At 41.1% G+C, this 14,834-nt stretch overlaps 1 protein-coding gene across 1 annotated transcript in view; it reads left to right on the plus strand.

Moving 5' to 3' along the window:
- Window positions 1-14,834, plus strand: part of RP2 (RP2 activator of ARL3 GTPase) — a 50,799-nt gene that overhangs the window by 19,894 nt on the left and 16,071 nt on the right. Inside the window, exons 2-3 of the mRNA XM_043569597.1 lie at window positions 1,984-2,649; window positions 8,231-8,345. Of these exons, the coding sequence (XP_043425532.1) occupies window positions 1,984-2,649; window positions 8,231-8,345 (781 nt within the window). The remainder of the gene's footprint in view (window positions 1-1,983; window positions 2,650-8,230; window positions 8,346-14,834) is intronic.

Consider the following 14,834-nt stretch of genomic DNA (forward strand, 5'->3'; position numbering starts at 1 on the left):
TGGATGACTGCAACAATCTTCAGATCCGTGCTCCGCCTCCTTATTCCGATCAGTCATCTTTCCGAAATGTACATTTTCCTTACGTAAATCCTCCTGTGGCACCCTGTTGCCCACGGATAACTTCCAGGCTTTATAACATGGCCCCTGCCTACCTCTCTAGCTTCATCTGCTAGCCTTCTAGTATCACAGCTAAACACCAAACCGCTTTCGGTTTTTCCTCACGTTCTCTGATGAGTTTTATTTTGTTCATTCTTTCACTTTTGCCTGGTGTGGGAAGGGAGGGTCCTTTACTCCCACCCCTTTTGTGGGGGTGAACTCCAGCTCGTGTACTCTGACTTCGTATGTGAAGTCTTATACCCCTGCATCCCCCACCCCTGGAGTCCCTCCTCTATGTTTCCAGAATATTCTAGGCATCGTGCATTGCACAGCCAAGTTGTTTTTAAATCATCTGTTTAGGTGAGTGTTTACTTTTTTTCCTTATGGGAAGTATCTAAACATCATACTCATGTTAGTGCCTAAAAGAATATCTAGCTCATTTTGGGTGTTGGTCAGACGTTGGCTGAATGACTGAAGATCTGGAAAGTTCAAGCACCTTTTCCAAATCATGTCGCTTATAGGTGACAGAATTAAGACTGGGAAACAAAGGGCCTCTTTTATTGTTTCATGCTACAGACGAGTACTCCTTGTAGCACGTGATGTAAAACTGAAAAAGTACATTTATTATGCAATACCGAATAAATCACTTTAAGCTAGTTTGGTAACAATCAAGATGATTAAGTTAACCTTTGTGAATAATCCAATTTTTGCCTACTGTAAGGGAGTCTATTTCTGGCACATGAACAGTTTTGGCGTGAAATCTAATATTTGCAAAGAGGTAAAATAGTGCAAGTAGACTCAAAAGCAATTTGGAAAAATCAAAGTGACCTTTTTGTGACTCTATTTTGAGCGGTCAGTTAGAACTTTAAAATATGTAATGTGACGGATTCCAGGCATACTGTTTAAAACGTGATGTGAGCTTTAGTTTAGAATATGTAAAAGATGGGAATGGTGGCATTTGAAGAATTACACTGTAGGAAAAGCTCAAGATATGTTTGAATCACATTTACAGATGCACGTTATGACATAGAGTGATTCTTGTGCCTTCTTCCAGTTTCTGTAGCGTATTGCAGAAATAAGTTGGGGTTTAGAAACTAAGACCCATCCATCAGTTTATTGAAGGATAGAGAAATATATTTCAATCTGGGCCTATCTCCAATTTCAGAAGTTTTTAGAGAAGCAGAAGCTGTTTCAAATTTCCACTTGTGGAATTTGAGAAGCAAAAACAAATGAATAAAGAAAAAAAAAGAGACCAACAAAAACCCAGCCTCTTAAATATGGAGAACAAACTGGAAGCTGCCAGAGGGGAGGTGGGGAGGGGGGGGTGATGGGTGAAATAGATAAAGGGGATGAAGAGCACATTTATCCTGATATAATGTATAGAATTGTTGAATCATATTGTACACCTGAAACTAATATGATGCTATGTGTTAACTATACTTGAATTAAAAAAATAAAAACCAAAAAAGTGAAGCATCAGAAACAGAAAAAGGGTCAGAGCTGAAATATCCCTTAATAACATCCAAAGTGCTGTGTGTAGGAGGATTTCCCCAATCGTTTCCAAAAGGTATTGTTACAGTTAGTATGTTGAAACAGGATCCAAACAGTGTCCCCACATTGGTTGGCTGATGTGTCCTTGAATCTTCCTTTATCACGGTCTCCTCTCCCTTCTGCCCCCCCCATTCCTTTTATTTATTGAAAAAAATAATTTGCGCTCTTCATTTTCTTACTATGTTGCAAAGTCGAGGAGAGTAGGAACTTAAGATTTTAGCACTTAAGAATTGTGCCTGGGATCCAGTAGACACTTGACTATCGGACTATAGTCTGTCGGACTATTATTTGTCTGATGCTGGTGATAATACTCAAGGCCGTGTTTTGTCCCTGCAGGTTGATCCAAAAGACTACATGTTCAGCGGACTGAAGGATGAAACAGTAGGTCGCTTGCCTGGGCAAGTGGCAGGACAACAGTTCCTCATTCAAGACTGTGAGAACTGTAACATCTATATTTTTGATCACTCGGCTACAATCACTATCGATGACTGTGCTAACTGCGTGATTTTCCTGGGACCTGTGAAAGGCAGCGTGTTTTTCCGGAATTGCAGAGATTGCAAATGCACGTTAGCCTGCCAGCAGTTCCGTGTGAGGGACTGTAGGAAGCTGGAAGTCTTTCTGTGCTGTGCCACTCAGCCCATCATTGAGTCTTCCACAAACATCAGGTTTGGCTGTTTCCAGTGGTACTACCCTGAGCTAGCGTTCCAGTTCAAAGACGCAGGGCTAAGTATCTTCAACAACACCTGGAGCAACATTCATGACTTCACGCCTGTGTCAGGAGAACTCAACTGGAGCCTTCTTCCAGAAGGTGCCGTGGTTCAAGACCACGTTCCTCTCCCTGCCACCGAAGAGCTCAAAGCTGTCCGCATTTCCACAGAAGCCAACAGAAGTATCGTTCCAGTGTCTCGAGGTCAGAGGCCGAAGAGCAGTGATGAATCCTGCTTGGTGGTATTATTTGCTGGCGATTATACAATCGCAAATGCCAGAAAACTAATTGATGAGGTAAGGAGTGAGACCAGAGAAACAGACACACACCTAGGTAGAAGCACACCACTTTCTGGAGAACTTTCTTTTCAAATTGGCTGGTAGAAATACAGGCAGTCCTTGGGGCACCTGACTGGCTCAGTCAGTTGGGTGTCCGACTTCGGCTCAGGAACTCGAACTTCGGGAGTTGGAGCCCCGCATCGGGCTCGCTGCTGTCAGCGCAGAGCCCGCTTCGGATCCTCTCTCTCCCTCTCTCTGCCCTGCCTCCACTTACTTGCCCTGAAAAATAGATAAAATGTTTTAAAAAAAGAGAAATACAGACAGCTCTTAAGTTATAGTCCTCTGGGCCTCAAAATACTTTCCCAAAGAAACTTTTAAAAATACAGTCCAATTCAGTAAGCATTTATTAAGCACTTACTGTGTGAAGAGTTACTCTGTTACCGTATTTCATTGATTATAGGATGCACATTTGTTTTCCACATTTTTGCTTATCTGAAATGCATCTTGCAATCGACGGCAACTTAAAGCTGATGAAACATGGCATGTGCCGGAGATGGAGATACATAGGCGAAATTCTCTGCCCCCAGAGAACTTCCATTCTTTATAATAAATGATTGCCGTGGAAGCTTACAAAGGTAGTACTGCAGAGTAAAGCCTGGCCTCATTTATTAGGAGTTTGGCTAGGGAAGGTAGGAAAGACATTTCAGAGTACAGCTTTTGGCCCCTGACGTGACTGTGGGAACGAGCCCCACACCACTTGCCTTTTCCCTGTTGCTATGTGAAGGGGCAGCTGGTGTGTCAGAACGAGGCTGGGGGCTGGGATAGCAGCTTGTGGGCTCAGGATCAGGGACTTGGTGAATTTGGGACTAGAGAGGAGTTCTATCGGGAGCGGCTCCCACTTGCAGAATACCTGGGGACGGAGAGATGAGGGGCTCCAGGAAGCAGCAGTTCCTGTGTTGGCGGGTGCTCCAGTGGGGAGACAGCAGAAGGCTGTATTAATTATCCAGTAATCAGGTATCCTTCAGAAGGAGTCTTTGAATTTAAAAATCAGACTTCCAGAAATGAAGCAGCGAATGGAAAACTTACCAAGTCTCTTTTTGGTTGGATTTTTAAAAATATTTATTTATTTTTGGGAGAGTGCAAGCGGGGGAGGGGCAGAGAGAGGGGGACAGGGAATCCGAAGCGGGGTCTGCACTGACAGGCTGACAGCAGTGAGCCCGATGTGGGGCTCGAACCCACGAACCGTGAGATCATGACGTGAGCCGAAGTCGGATGCTCAACTGACTGAGCTACCCGGTCACCCCATGGATTTTCTAGAAATTGTAACAGTTCTGTCGAAAGGAAGATTATAAGGGAAAAAAAGCCCCACCAAAGATGACCTCCTCTCTGTGGCTACACACCCTACAGTGTAGAAAACCCGTGTCTGAAATCCATAAAGCATATCTGCAATCTAGTTTTCAAAACAACAGAAGCCAAAGTGCACATTTAAGACTGTGGTATTTTCTTTTTTGTTCATGCCAATCTGATAAAAACATGCTGTGAATCTGGTAAGATATAGAAAAGTACTTCTGGCCTTCGAGCTCTCTAGTCACATATGTTAATCCAACATCTGAGAAGTCAGTATTTGCTTTATCCTGTATGGTGATTTTTTTTTTTTTAAATCTACATACAGTTTGCAGAAGATATCATTATTCAGGTTAAACTCCTTTTTGGTGGGTAACAAGGAGTGGATAGCACACTCATTTTTTAAAAAGCCATCAGAACAAACACCGTCTTTCCTCATGAGTCATCATATGTTCTTTACCTTTTCACTTGCGGTATCTGATGTGTGAAATGACAGTGTCGTGTGCACTTGAAAACAACACGACCAGGAAGAATGATGTTCTTTAGATGTCCTTCTGGATTACAGAAGAGTTTGAAACAAAAACGCAACAACAGCAATAATAATGGCTAACACTTAGGTAGTGTTCACCATATGCCAGGCATCGTTATAAGGGGTTTAAATGAAGGGGTTTAAATTACTCACTTGACTTAGAGTAATCTATGAAATAGGTGCCGTTTATTTCCCTTTTTGCAGATAAGGAAAATGAGCCACAGAGAGGGTAAGTACCTGGCAAAAGGCCCCTCAGCCAGGAAACAGCAGAGCCATGATTTAAATCCAGGCAGCCTGGCTTTGTAGACCACAGTCTCAGCCCTTAAGTCCGATGCTACTCTGCTGCCTCAGCAGTAGAGGAGAGTTGACAGGTGTCTGGTGGAGCAGGAATGTGAGGGAAGTACGGGGAGTCAAGGCAGATACCACCCTTCAGCCTAGAAGGAAAATCCCTGGGACTTTCGGGTTGGACTTACCCTCTCTAATTCTGAAAGCACAGAATTAGGGACTAAAAAGAACAAAACGAAGAAGACACCGAGTACATGTGAAGAGGGTATCAAAACATGCTAAAAGATCACCAATTTATATGTTAAGAGAGAGATTACATATTTATTTTATTTATTTATTTATTTTAATTTTTTAATGTTTATTATTTTGGGGAGAGACAGAGACAGACAGAGAGAGCAAGCAGGGAAGGGTCAGAGAGAGAGGGAGACACAGAATCGGAAGCAGGCTCCAGGCTCTGAGCCGTCAGCACAGAGCCCGACACGGGGCTCGAACTCACGGACCGCGAGATCATGACCTGAGCTGAAGCCGGCCACCCAACCTACCGAACCACCCAGGCACCCCCTTTTTTTAAAAAAAAAAAATTCTTTTCAGTGTTTATTTTTGAGAGAGCGGGAGAGAGACAGAACATGAGCAGGGGAGGGGCAGAGAGAGGGAAAGGGAGAGGGAGACACAGAATCTGAAGCAGACTCCAGGCTCCAAGCTGCCAGCCCAGAGCCTGACGTGGGGCTCGAACCTGAGAACTGTGAGATCATGACCTGAACCGAAGTCGGTCGCTCAACCGACTGAGCCACCCAGGCCCTCTGAGAGATTACATTTTTTTTTTTTTCAATGAAGCTCGAGTTCCCAGGAAAATATGTGTAGGAGCTACTTAATTCTGAGATGGAAAAAACAAGCAAACAACCCTTGAGTCTTTCTCATACCATAACCTAAATACCTTAAGACAGCCTCAACTGGAACTGTGATTTGCTGACTCTGGTTGGTTATGTTCAACCCTAGGACCAGCACAGAATTTTGATTCACATTATTTTTATAAATTGAATGTATCCTAAGAGTTTTTTTTAATCTGGGAAGTCCAGAGAAGCTGGATAAAGCAGAAAACACATTCCAGAGTGAATCAAGAGAAGTTACTGGGCCTCAATTTTCTCACCTAAAAAGTCAGATATCTTCTTCCTCTTGGCTACATCACAGATACGCACAGGACAAACTAATGTAAAAGTGGTCTGAAATGTTCGGAAGTAACGTATTGCATAATTTAAAGTTGGGTAGTTAAGCACTATTTTCAAGTCTTTAAGAGTAGAAGAGTCTCGGGGCGCCTGGGTGGCGCAGTCGGTTAGGCGTCCGACTTCAGCCAGGTCACGATCTCGCGGTCTGTGAGTTCGAGCCCCGCGTCAGGCTCTGTCTGGGCTGATGGCTCCGAGCCTGGAGCCTGTTTCCGATTCTGTGTCTCCCTCTCTCTCTGCCCCTCCCCCGTTCATGCTCTGTCTCTCTCTGTCCCAAAAATAAATAAAAACATTGAAAAAAAATTAAAAAAAAAAAGTAGAAGAGTTTCCATGAAAAAGGAGTCTCTGGATATCTGCAGTGAGATATCGAAATAGATCAAGTTTCATAATCCCTTATTTGTTTTTAGGTAACAGTATTTTGAGTTAATCATCTTTTGTCAGTTTATGTGTCTGAGTATGAAATGAGAGGTAGAGGTAGTGAGCTCTCTAGAAAATTAGAAACAGAGGTAGGATTATTCCTGCTATTTTAAGTAACTTTGCAGTCATCACCTGGCAGTGATGCCCATGCACTTTTCTGCTACTTTTTTTATGTATGTTTTTTTTTTCTGAGGCAGCATTGAAGGCTCTCCAAAAGGATTTGAGTTTGAATCCAATTTGATGGAATAGTATGGAATAACGTAGCCATAGGGTGAAATATGATGAGCCATTAAAACTGACTTTATAGTGGAATAGCTGGGAAGTATTCACAGTCAAGTAAGGGAAGATTTGTAGAATATCATATAAGTATCTAAATTATTATTATTATTTTTTTTAGAGATCTCAGTCCGGGAAGTTATATATACTAAAATGTTAGCAGTTGTGGTTATTCTTAGGAAGTGGATTCAGAGCAGGACTTTCTTCTCTTTTTTGCAGTTATATAGGTTTTGCAATGAACAGGTGTTATTTCTGTAATGGGGGGAAAATGAACACTGGGAGGATAAAAGGAAGTATACCTATATGGCAGGGGCATCTTTGAGTGATAGCACCTTGGTTCATATTTGTTTCTATTTTTTATTTTTCAAGTGTTCTGTATTGAGCATACATGTTACTTAAAAATTTTTTTAATGTTTATTTTTGGGGGGGGGGGAGGGGAAGAGACAGAGGGAGACACAGAACCCGAAGCAGGCTCCAGGTTCCGAGCGGTCAGCACAGAGCCGGACGCGGGGCTCAAACCCATGAACCGCAAGATCATGACCTGAGCTGAAGTTGGATGCTTAACCGACTGAGCCACCCAGGCACCCCCATGCATGCTACTTTTATACTTAAAAATCTAAGAGACTTTGCTAAAAAAACTAAGTGGTTGAATTCTGTGCAATTTTTAAAAACTACTTTAATAGTTATTTTAAAAATCAACGTGTACTTGTGGCTTCAGATCCTGTGTCTCCCTCCCTCTCCTTCCTTGCTCACGCTCTGTCTCTCAAAAATGAATAAACGTTAAAAAAAATCAACGTGTACTCATTGTACAGTATTGTAGCAATGAAGAAGAGTAGAAATAAACTTAAAAGCCATCCATAATGTACTCTATCTTGAATAGTCTTTTTAGGAATAATCTTTAATTTATTTAGTCTATAAGCAGATTAACAGGGTTCGAATCACAGTTCTCTTACTTTATAGCTGTGTGACCTTGGGTAAATTTCTTGGCCACTCTGTGCCTTAGTTTCCTCACCTGTAGAATGAGGGTAATAATAGCACCTACCACACGAGAGGATTAAATGTGTTACACATATATAAAGTGCATAAAATTGCCTGGCACACAGTTAAGTGCTCCATAAATGTAGTCTATTATTATTGTGCTATACTGTATACATCTGTATCATGCTTTTCAAAATTATTACTTAAGCTCTTCCCCCTTTTGTCGTATGTTATATTTCATGAACTGTGCTATTTCATCATGTGATGAATGCACCCTAGTTTACTTACTTAACCATTCTCACTGGACGTTTGCATGTGTCACCAAACTCCTTACGCACCACACACTAATTCTTAACCAGAAACACCCATCTGGAAAAATCTTGCGTATGTGAAAACTTGTTAGAGCAAACACCCTGAATCAGAGTGCTGATTCAAACAAACATCAGCATGCTGTGTCACGGTTTTATGTCGAAAAATGCTAGAATAGGAAAATACTGTTTTAATCTCAGAAGTTCATTTTAAAATCCAAACGAAACTTTATTTTCCACAGATGGTTGGTAAAGGATTCTTCCTAGTTCAAACCAAGGAAGTGTCAATGAAAGCTGAAGATGCTCAGAGAGTTTTTGGGGAGAAAGCACCTGACTTCCTTCCTCTGCTGAGTAAAGGTACCTTCTGGATGATTGGTGTACTTGTGTGGTTATCCTCCTGATGCATGATTAGAACTACTCTTGCCCTTAGCATTTCTCTTACATTGCCTTCTTTTTCTTGTTTATGTTTTTTTTCCTGTTACTATTCACAACTGGCAAAAATTTGGGGGCGCCTGGGTGACCCAGTCGGTTAAGCGTCCAACTTTGGCTCAGGCCATGATCTCGTAGTCCTTCGGTTCAAGCCCCACGTTGGGCTCTGTGCTGACAGCTCAGAACCTGGAGCCTGCTTCGGATTCTGTGTCTCCCCCTCACTCTCTCTCTCTGCCCCTCCCCTGCTCTCACTGTGTGTGTGTCTCTCTCTCAAACATAAACATTAAAAAAAAAAGTCAGAATTTCACATCATTCAAAAATCCCTGTGTAACTAACTAGAAATTAGGCAGTAGGTCTTTTCCCCCTATTCTGTCATGTTAGTACTTGAATGTCACATTTCATTATTATATATTTTGTTATTTCTAATTCTTATTGTATTGTACTACAGTGAGTGACTGTTTTGTTCTCCCTGTACAGAGTTACAAAGCACTTTATAAGGATTCTTTCTGCTCTAGTGTGCTTTGACCCTACTGGAAAGGAAGTAAGAAATGTAAACAAAATGATATACTATTTTATGTATTTAATATGATTAACTTTCCATGCATAATTAGGATTGTTTTCCCCAGTGGACAAATGCCACCAATAAATTTCAGGTACTGAAAACATGTCTGCAAACAGAGGAACTGGAATTTGTGTGCCCTCCTGAAGGGTTATATCTGCCTACATGTATTTGAAGGTATACCAATTCTAAAGGACAGAGTTCTGTTTGTCCGTCAGAGCAGGGACATGGTTTGCTCAAGAATTCATCAGGCTTTTCTTGACTGGCTGGAGCCAATATGTGTAGTAATATGCCGTGCTGATGGAATATACCCTAAAAAGATGGCATGTTTGCATTTACATGCTTTTTATGTATAAATTATAATAACCGTGAAACCTATATGAAAATGTTGGAGGATTGTTGGGAGAATTTTAATAGCTAATGCTGGGTATGACTCAGTAGTTATCTTTCTCTGGCTGACTTATTTCACTTAGTATTATACCCTCTAGCTCCATCCATGTTGCAAATGGCAAGATTTCATTCTTTTTATGGTTGAGTAGTATTCCATGTTATATGTGCGTATGTATGCATACACACACACACACACACACACACACACCCCACATCTCCTTTATTCATGCATCTATTGATGGACACTTGGGCCGCTTCCATAATTTGGCTATTATAAATAATGTATACATAGAGGTGTATGTATGAATTATAGGGTTTTTGTGTTTTTTGGGTAAACACGCAGAAGCGCAGTTACTGGATCATAGGGAAGTTCTGTTTTTAACTTTTTGAGGAACCTCCAGATGGTCTTCCACAGTGGCTATACCAGTTTGCTTTCCACCAACAGTGCCTGAAGGTTCCTTTTTCCCCACATCCTCACCAATGCTTGTTATTTCTTGTGCTTTCGATTTTAGCCATTCTGACAGGTGTAAGGTGATATCTCATTGTGGTTTTAATTTGCATTTTCCTGATGATCAGTGATATTGAGCATCTTTTCATGTGTCTGTTGGTCATCTGTATGTCCTCTTTGGAAAAATGTCTGTTCAGGTCCTCTGTCCATTTTTAATTGGGTTATTTCACTTTTTGCTGTTGAGTTGCATCCTAAAGTTCCTACTTTATATATTTTGGATATTAGTCCCTTATCAGATATTCATCTGCAAATATCTCCTCTCATTCAGTAGGCTGCCTTTTTATTTTGTTGCTTTTGTTTTTCTTGCCTGAGGAAACATACCTAGAAAAATGTTTCTATGGCTGATGTCAAAGAAATGACTGCCTATGTCTTCTACTAGTTTTATGGTTTCAGGTCTCACATTTAGGTCTTTAATCCACTTTGAGTTTATTTTTGTGTATGGTGTAAGAAAGTGGTCCAGTTTCTGGGGCGCCTGGGTGGCTCAGTCGGTTAAGCATCCAACTTCGGCTCAGGTCATGATCTCACAGTTTGTGAGTTCGAGCCCCGGATCTGGTTCTGTGCTGACAGCTTAGAGCCTGGAGCCTGCTTCGAATTCTGTGTCTCCCTCTCTCTCTCTGCTTCTCCCCTGCTCATGCTCTGTCTCTCTCTCTCCTTCAAAAATAAATAAAAACATTTCAAAGGGGCGCCTGGGTGGCGCAGTCGGTTAAGCGTCCGACTTCAGCCAGGTCACGATCTCGCGGTCCGGGAGTTCGAGCCCCGCGTCAGGCTCTGGGCTGATGGCTCAGAGCCTGGAGCCTGTTTCTGATTCTGTGTCTCCCTCTCTCTCTGCCCCTCCCCCGTTCATGCTCTGTCTCTCTCTGTCCCAAAAATAAATAAACGTTGAAAAAAAAATTTTTTTCAAAAAAATTTAAAAAAAAAGAAAGTGGTCCAGTTTCATTCTTTTGCATGTAGCTGTCCGCTTTTCCCAACACTATTTGTTGAAGAGACTGTCTTTTCCCCATTGTATATTCTTGCTTTCTTTGTCATAGATTAATTGACTATATAAGCATGGGTTTATTTCTGGACTCTATTCTATTCCATTGACCTGTGTGTCTATTTTTGTGCCAGTACCATACTGTTTTGATTATCTATAGCTTTGTAGTATATGTTGAAATCTGAGATTGAGATACCTCCAGCTGTATTCACCTTTTTCTTTTTTTCTAAGTTTTATTTATTTAAGTCATCTCTACACCCCACGTGGGGCTTGAACTCATGACCCCAAGATCAAGAGTCGCATGCTCCTCTGACTGAACCAGCTAGGTGCCCCTCTTCTTCTTTTTCAGGATTGCTTTGTCCATTCAGGGTCTTTTGTGGTTTCATACACATTTTAAGATTAATCTAGTTTCTGTGAAAAATGTTGTTAGTATTTAATAGGGATTGCATTAAATCTGTAGATTTCTTTGAGTAGTGTGGACATTTTAACAATATTATATTGGTTATTCCAATTCATGAGCATGGCATATTTTTCCATTTCTTTGTTTCATCTTCGGTTTCTTTCATCGGTGTTTTATAGCTTTCAGAGTACAGATGTCCTAGTTCCTTTGATGCAACTGTTTTGACATGGGAGCATTCTGATGGAACCTTGAAAACAAGCCTTTAAACTCTCAGCAGGTTTCAGAAATTGAATCAGCAGGGGCACCTGGGTGGCTCAGTCGGTTGAGCATCTGACTTCAGCTTAGGTCATGATCTCATGGTTCGTGAGCTTGAGCCCCACATCAGGCCCGCTGCTGTCAGTGCAGAGCCTGCTTCGGATCCCGTCTCCTTCTCTCTCTGCCCCTCCCCTGCTCATGTTCACTCTTTCTCTGTCAAAAATAAATAAACATTAAAAAAAAGAAATTGAGCCAATAATAATTGTAATGGACATCCTAAAGTGTGAGATTAGGGATGAAGTGAGTATATGGGCAGGTCTACATTAACGATTTATGTGCTCATGAAATGTTAGTGGAGTGACTTAATAGAAATGCTCCAACCCTGAGGGTAATATTTGTGCTTAAGTAACACAACATTCCACATGGAAGAAATAAAAGGACTAAACAAAAGAACTAAAACCAATGGGCAGATGTTACAGGAATTTCAGCAATAAACATCATATAAATAACTTTTAAAACCAGAGATACCCATAGGAAGTACTCACAGTCTAACGAGGTCATGCCAGGTCACGGCAGCCAACTTAAATCCCTTTCCACTGGCCAAACTTGGTATAATTTGGGCATCACAAAGGATAATGAACGGAATTGATTTAACAACAGAAATCCATGTATCCTGGGGCGCCTGGGTGGCTCAGTCGGTTGAGCATCCAACTTTGGCTCAGGTCATGATCTCGCAGTTTGTGAGTTCGAGCCCACATCGGGCTCTGTGCGGACAGCTCGGAGCCTGGAGCCTGCTTCGGATTCTGTGTCTCCTCCTCTCTCTGCCCCTCCCCTGCTCATGCTCTATCTCTCCATCGCTCAATAATAAATAAACATTTAAAAAAAAAAGAAATCCATGTATCCATAGTGATGACGAAAAAGGGAGGAGGAAATAAAAGGAAACCTCTTCTCCACTTTACAGAATACTATGAACTAATAAATGTAGAAGGAGTGATAAACTTTGGAAATCACCATCATCCAATCCCCAAGGTAATAATTAATTCAGATAAAGGTTATCAGTGGGTGCTAAAACTGTTGGGGTAAAAGTTGCTAATAAATAGGATATTTATACATTCTCATTCAAAAGGGAAATGTATTATTACAGCAGAGATTTGGTAATCACTCCCATCAAACTTAGCATCACGGAGGGCAGGACAGCCTGACATTGTGTTTCTTCTGATGCGATGCAATAAGAAATTCACAGCATCACCTGTGATGAGCTCATCCCAAAAATAACTTGAATCCAATCAAGACTTAATTGCTAGTTTATCTGAAAGAACGGAAATCTAGGGACATGTTAAATGACACTATGAGAAAATAATGATTCAAATCTTAAAAAGACATTCTACAGGACGACTGGTTAGCACTCTTCAGATAATGTTCTGGGAAACAAAAATGATGGGGGACCATTGTGGATTAAAAGAAACATAACAACTAAATACAGTGAATAAAACTTAATTGGAACTTGGATTGGGATGGGGTGAACTATAAAGCTATAAAAGACATCTTGGGGAAGCCTCAGGAAGTTTGGAGATAATATTATGGAATTACTGTTAGTATTCTTAAGTATGGTAATGATATTGTGGTCATGTGGGAGATTCGTGCTGAAGTGTCATGACGTCCTGTCATCATGTCCACTCTTCAAATGGCTGCAAAACAAAAACAGCATGGGTGTAGCGTGTGAGAAAGCAAATGGGGCCAAATGTTAATTTGATGGGTGTTAACATTTGAAGAGCAAATGGATGTTTTATATTATTCTTCCAACTTTTCTATATTGTTTGGAATTTTTCAAAATAAAATACTGGGGAAAAATTTTTGGCTGCCCAATATTGCATTGACTGATATGGAACAGGGAGCAGGCTTGTCAGTGGAAATATTCCAGCAGGACTTGGGTGGATTGGGTCCTTATCTAAAAGTGACCATCAATCATCCTAAGGAGGGTTTCTCAACCTCAGCATTACTGACATTTTAGGACAGATAACTGGGTGGGGGGCTGTCCTGTGCATTATACGGTGTTTAACAGCCCCCCGTGGCCTCTACCCCCCAGATCCCAGGAGCACACACCCCCAGTTGTGGCAACCAAAAATGTTTCTAGATATCGCTAAATGCCCCTTGGGGGGTAAAATCTCTCCCAGTTGCAAACCACTCTTCTGAGCCAAGGGCAAACTTTTTTTTTTTTCCAGAAAATTCACTTTTATTTCAAATACCTTGCACCTCAGAGTCTCTAAATCTTCCTCTCCAGTTAAAGCAGTTACTCACTTTCTTTTTTTTTTTTTTTAATGTTTATTTATTTTGAGAGAGACAGTGAGCAAGCAAGCAGAGGAAGGGCAGGGAGAGAGAGAATCCCAAGCAGGCTCTGCACTGTCAGCGCAGAGTCCAACACTGGTCTCGAATTCATGAACCTGAGATCATGCCCTGAGCCGAAATCAAGAGTCGGATGCCTAACCGATTGAGCCAGCCAGGTGCCCCACAAATTATTTACTTTCAATCAATAAAGCTTTTTGACTGCTAATTGAGAAAATTCATTGTGTTTTCCATCTTGAAAATCTAAACCTGCCGAATCCTCAGAACCATCTAGGGTGCTTTTAAAAACATAAGAAAGACTGATTTGAAAATTTCTGAGACATACTCTTAGAATCTGCATTGTAAAAAGTTTCCCCGATGACTCTAATGATTAGTCAGACTTGGGTTCCTTTGTTTGAGAGGGTCATTCATTCATTCATTTATTCAATAAACGCAAGATGAAGTCTGAGAAGTAGTAAAAGAGTCCGATGATAGAGGGCCTTCTAGGCCATTGTAGGGACTTTGGCTCCTAGTCTGAACTGAGAAACTTCTAGCTGTGTTTTTGAAGTATAGTTCACATATAACGCATTAGTTTCAGATGTACAACAATGATTCAGTATTTGTGTATATTGTGAAAGTATCATCACAATAAGTCTAGTTAATGTCTGTCACCGTATGCAGTTCCAAATTTTCTTTCTCATGATGAGGACTTTGATGGTCTACTCTCTTAGCAACTTTCCGATACGCAATACAGTATTATTAACTATAGTCACCATGCTTGGCATTATATCCCCATGACTTACATGTTTTATAAGTGGAAGTTTGTACCTTTTGAGCTCCTCACCCATTTGGCCCTCCCCTCACCCTACATCTCTCTGGCAACCACCACTCTGTTCTCTGTATCTATAAGTTCAGGGTTTTTTGTTTTTGTTTTTGTTTTTTTCAGATTCCACATATAAATGAGATCATACGCAGTTTGTCTTTCTCTGACTTATTTCACGCGGCATTAT

This window comes from Prionailurus bengalensis, chromosome X, assembly GCF_016509475.1.
Source record: "Prionailurus bengalensis isolate Pbe53 chromosome X, Fcat_Pben_1.1_paternal_pri, whole genome shotgun sequence".
NCBI lineage: Eukaryota > Metazoa > Chordata > Mammalia > Carnivora > Felidae > Prionailurus > Prionailurus bengalensis.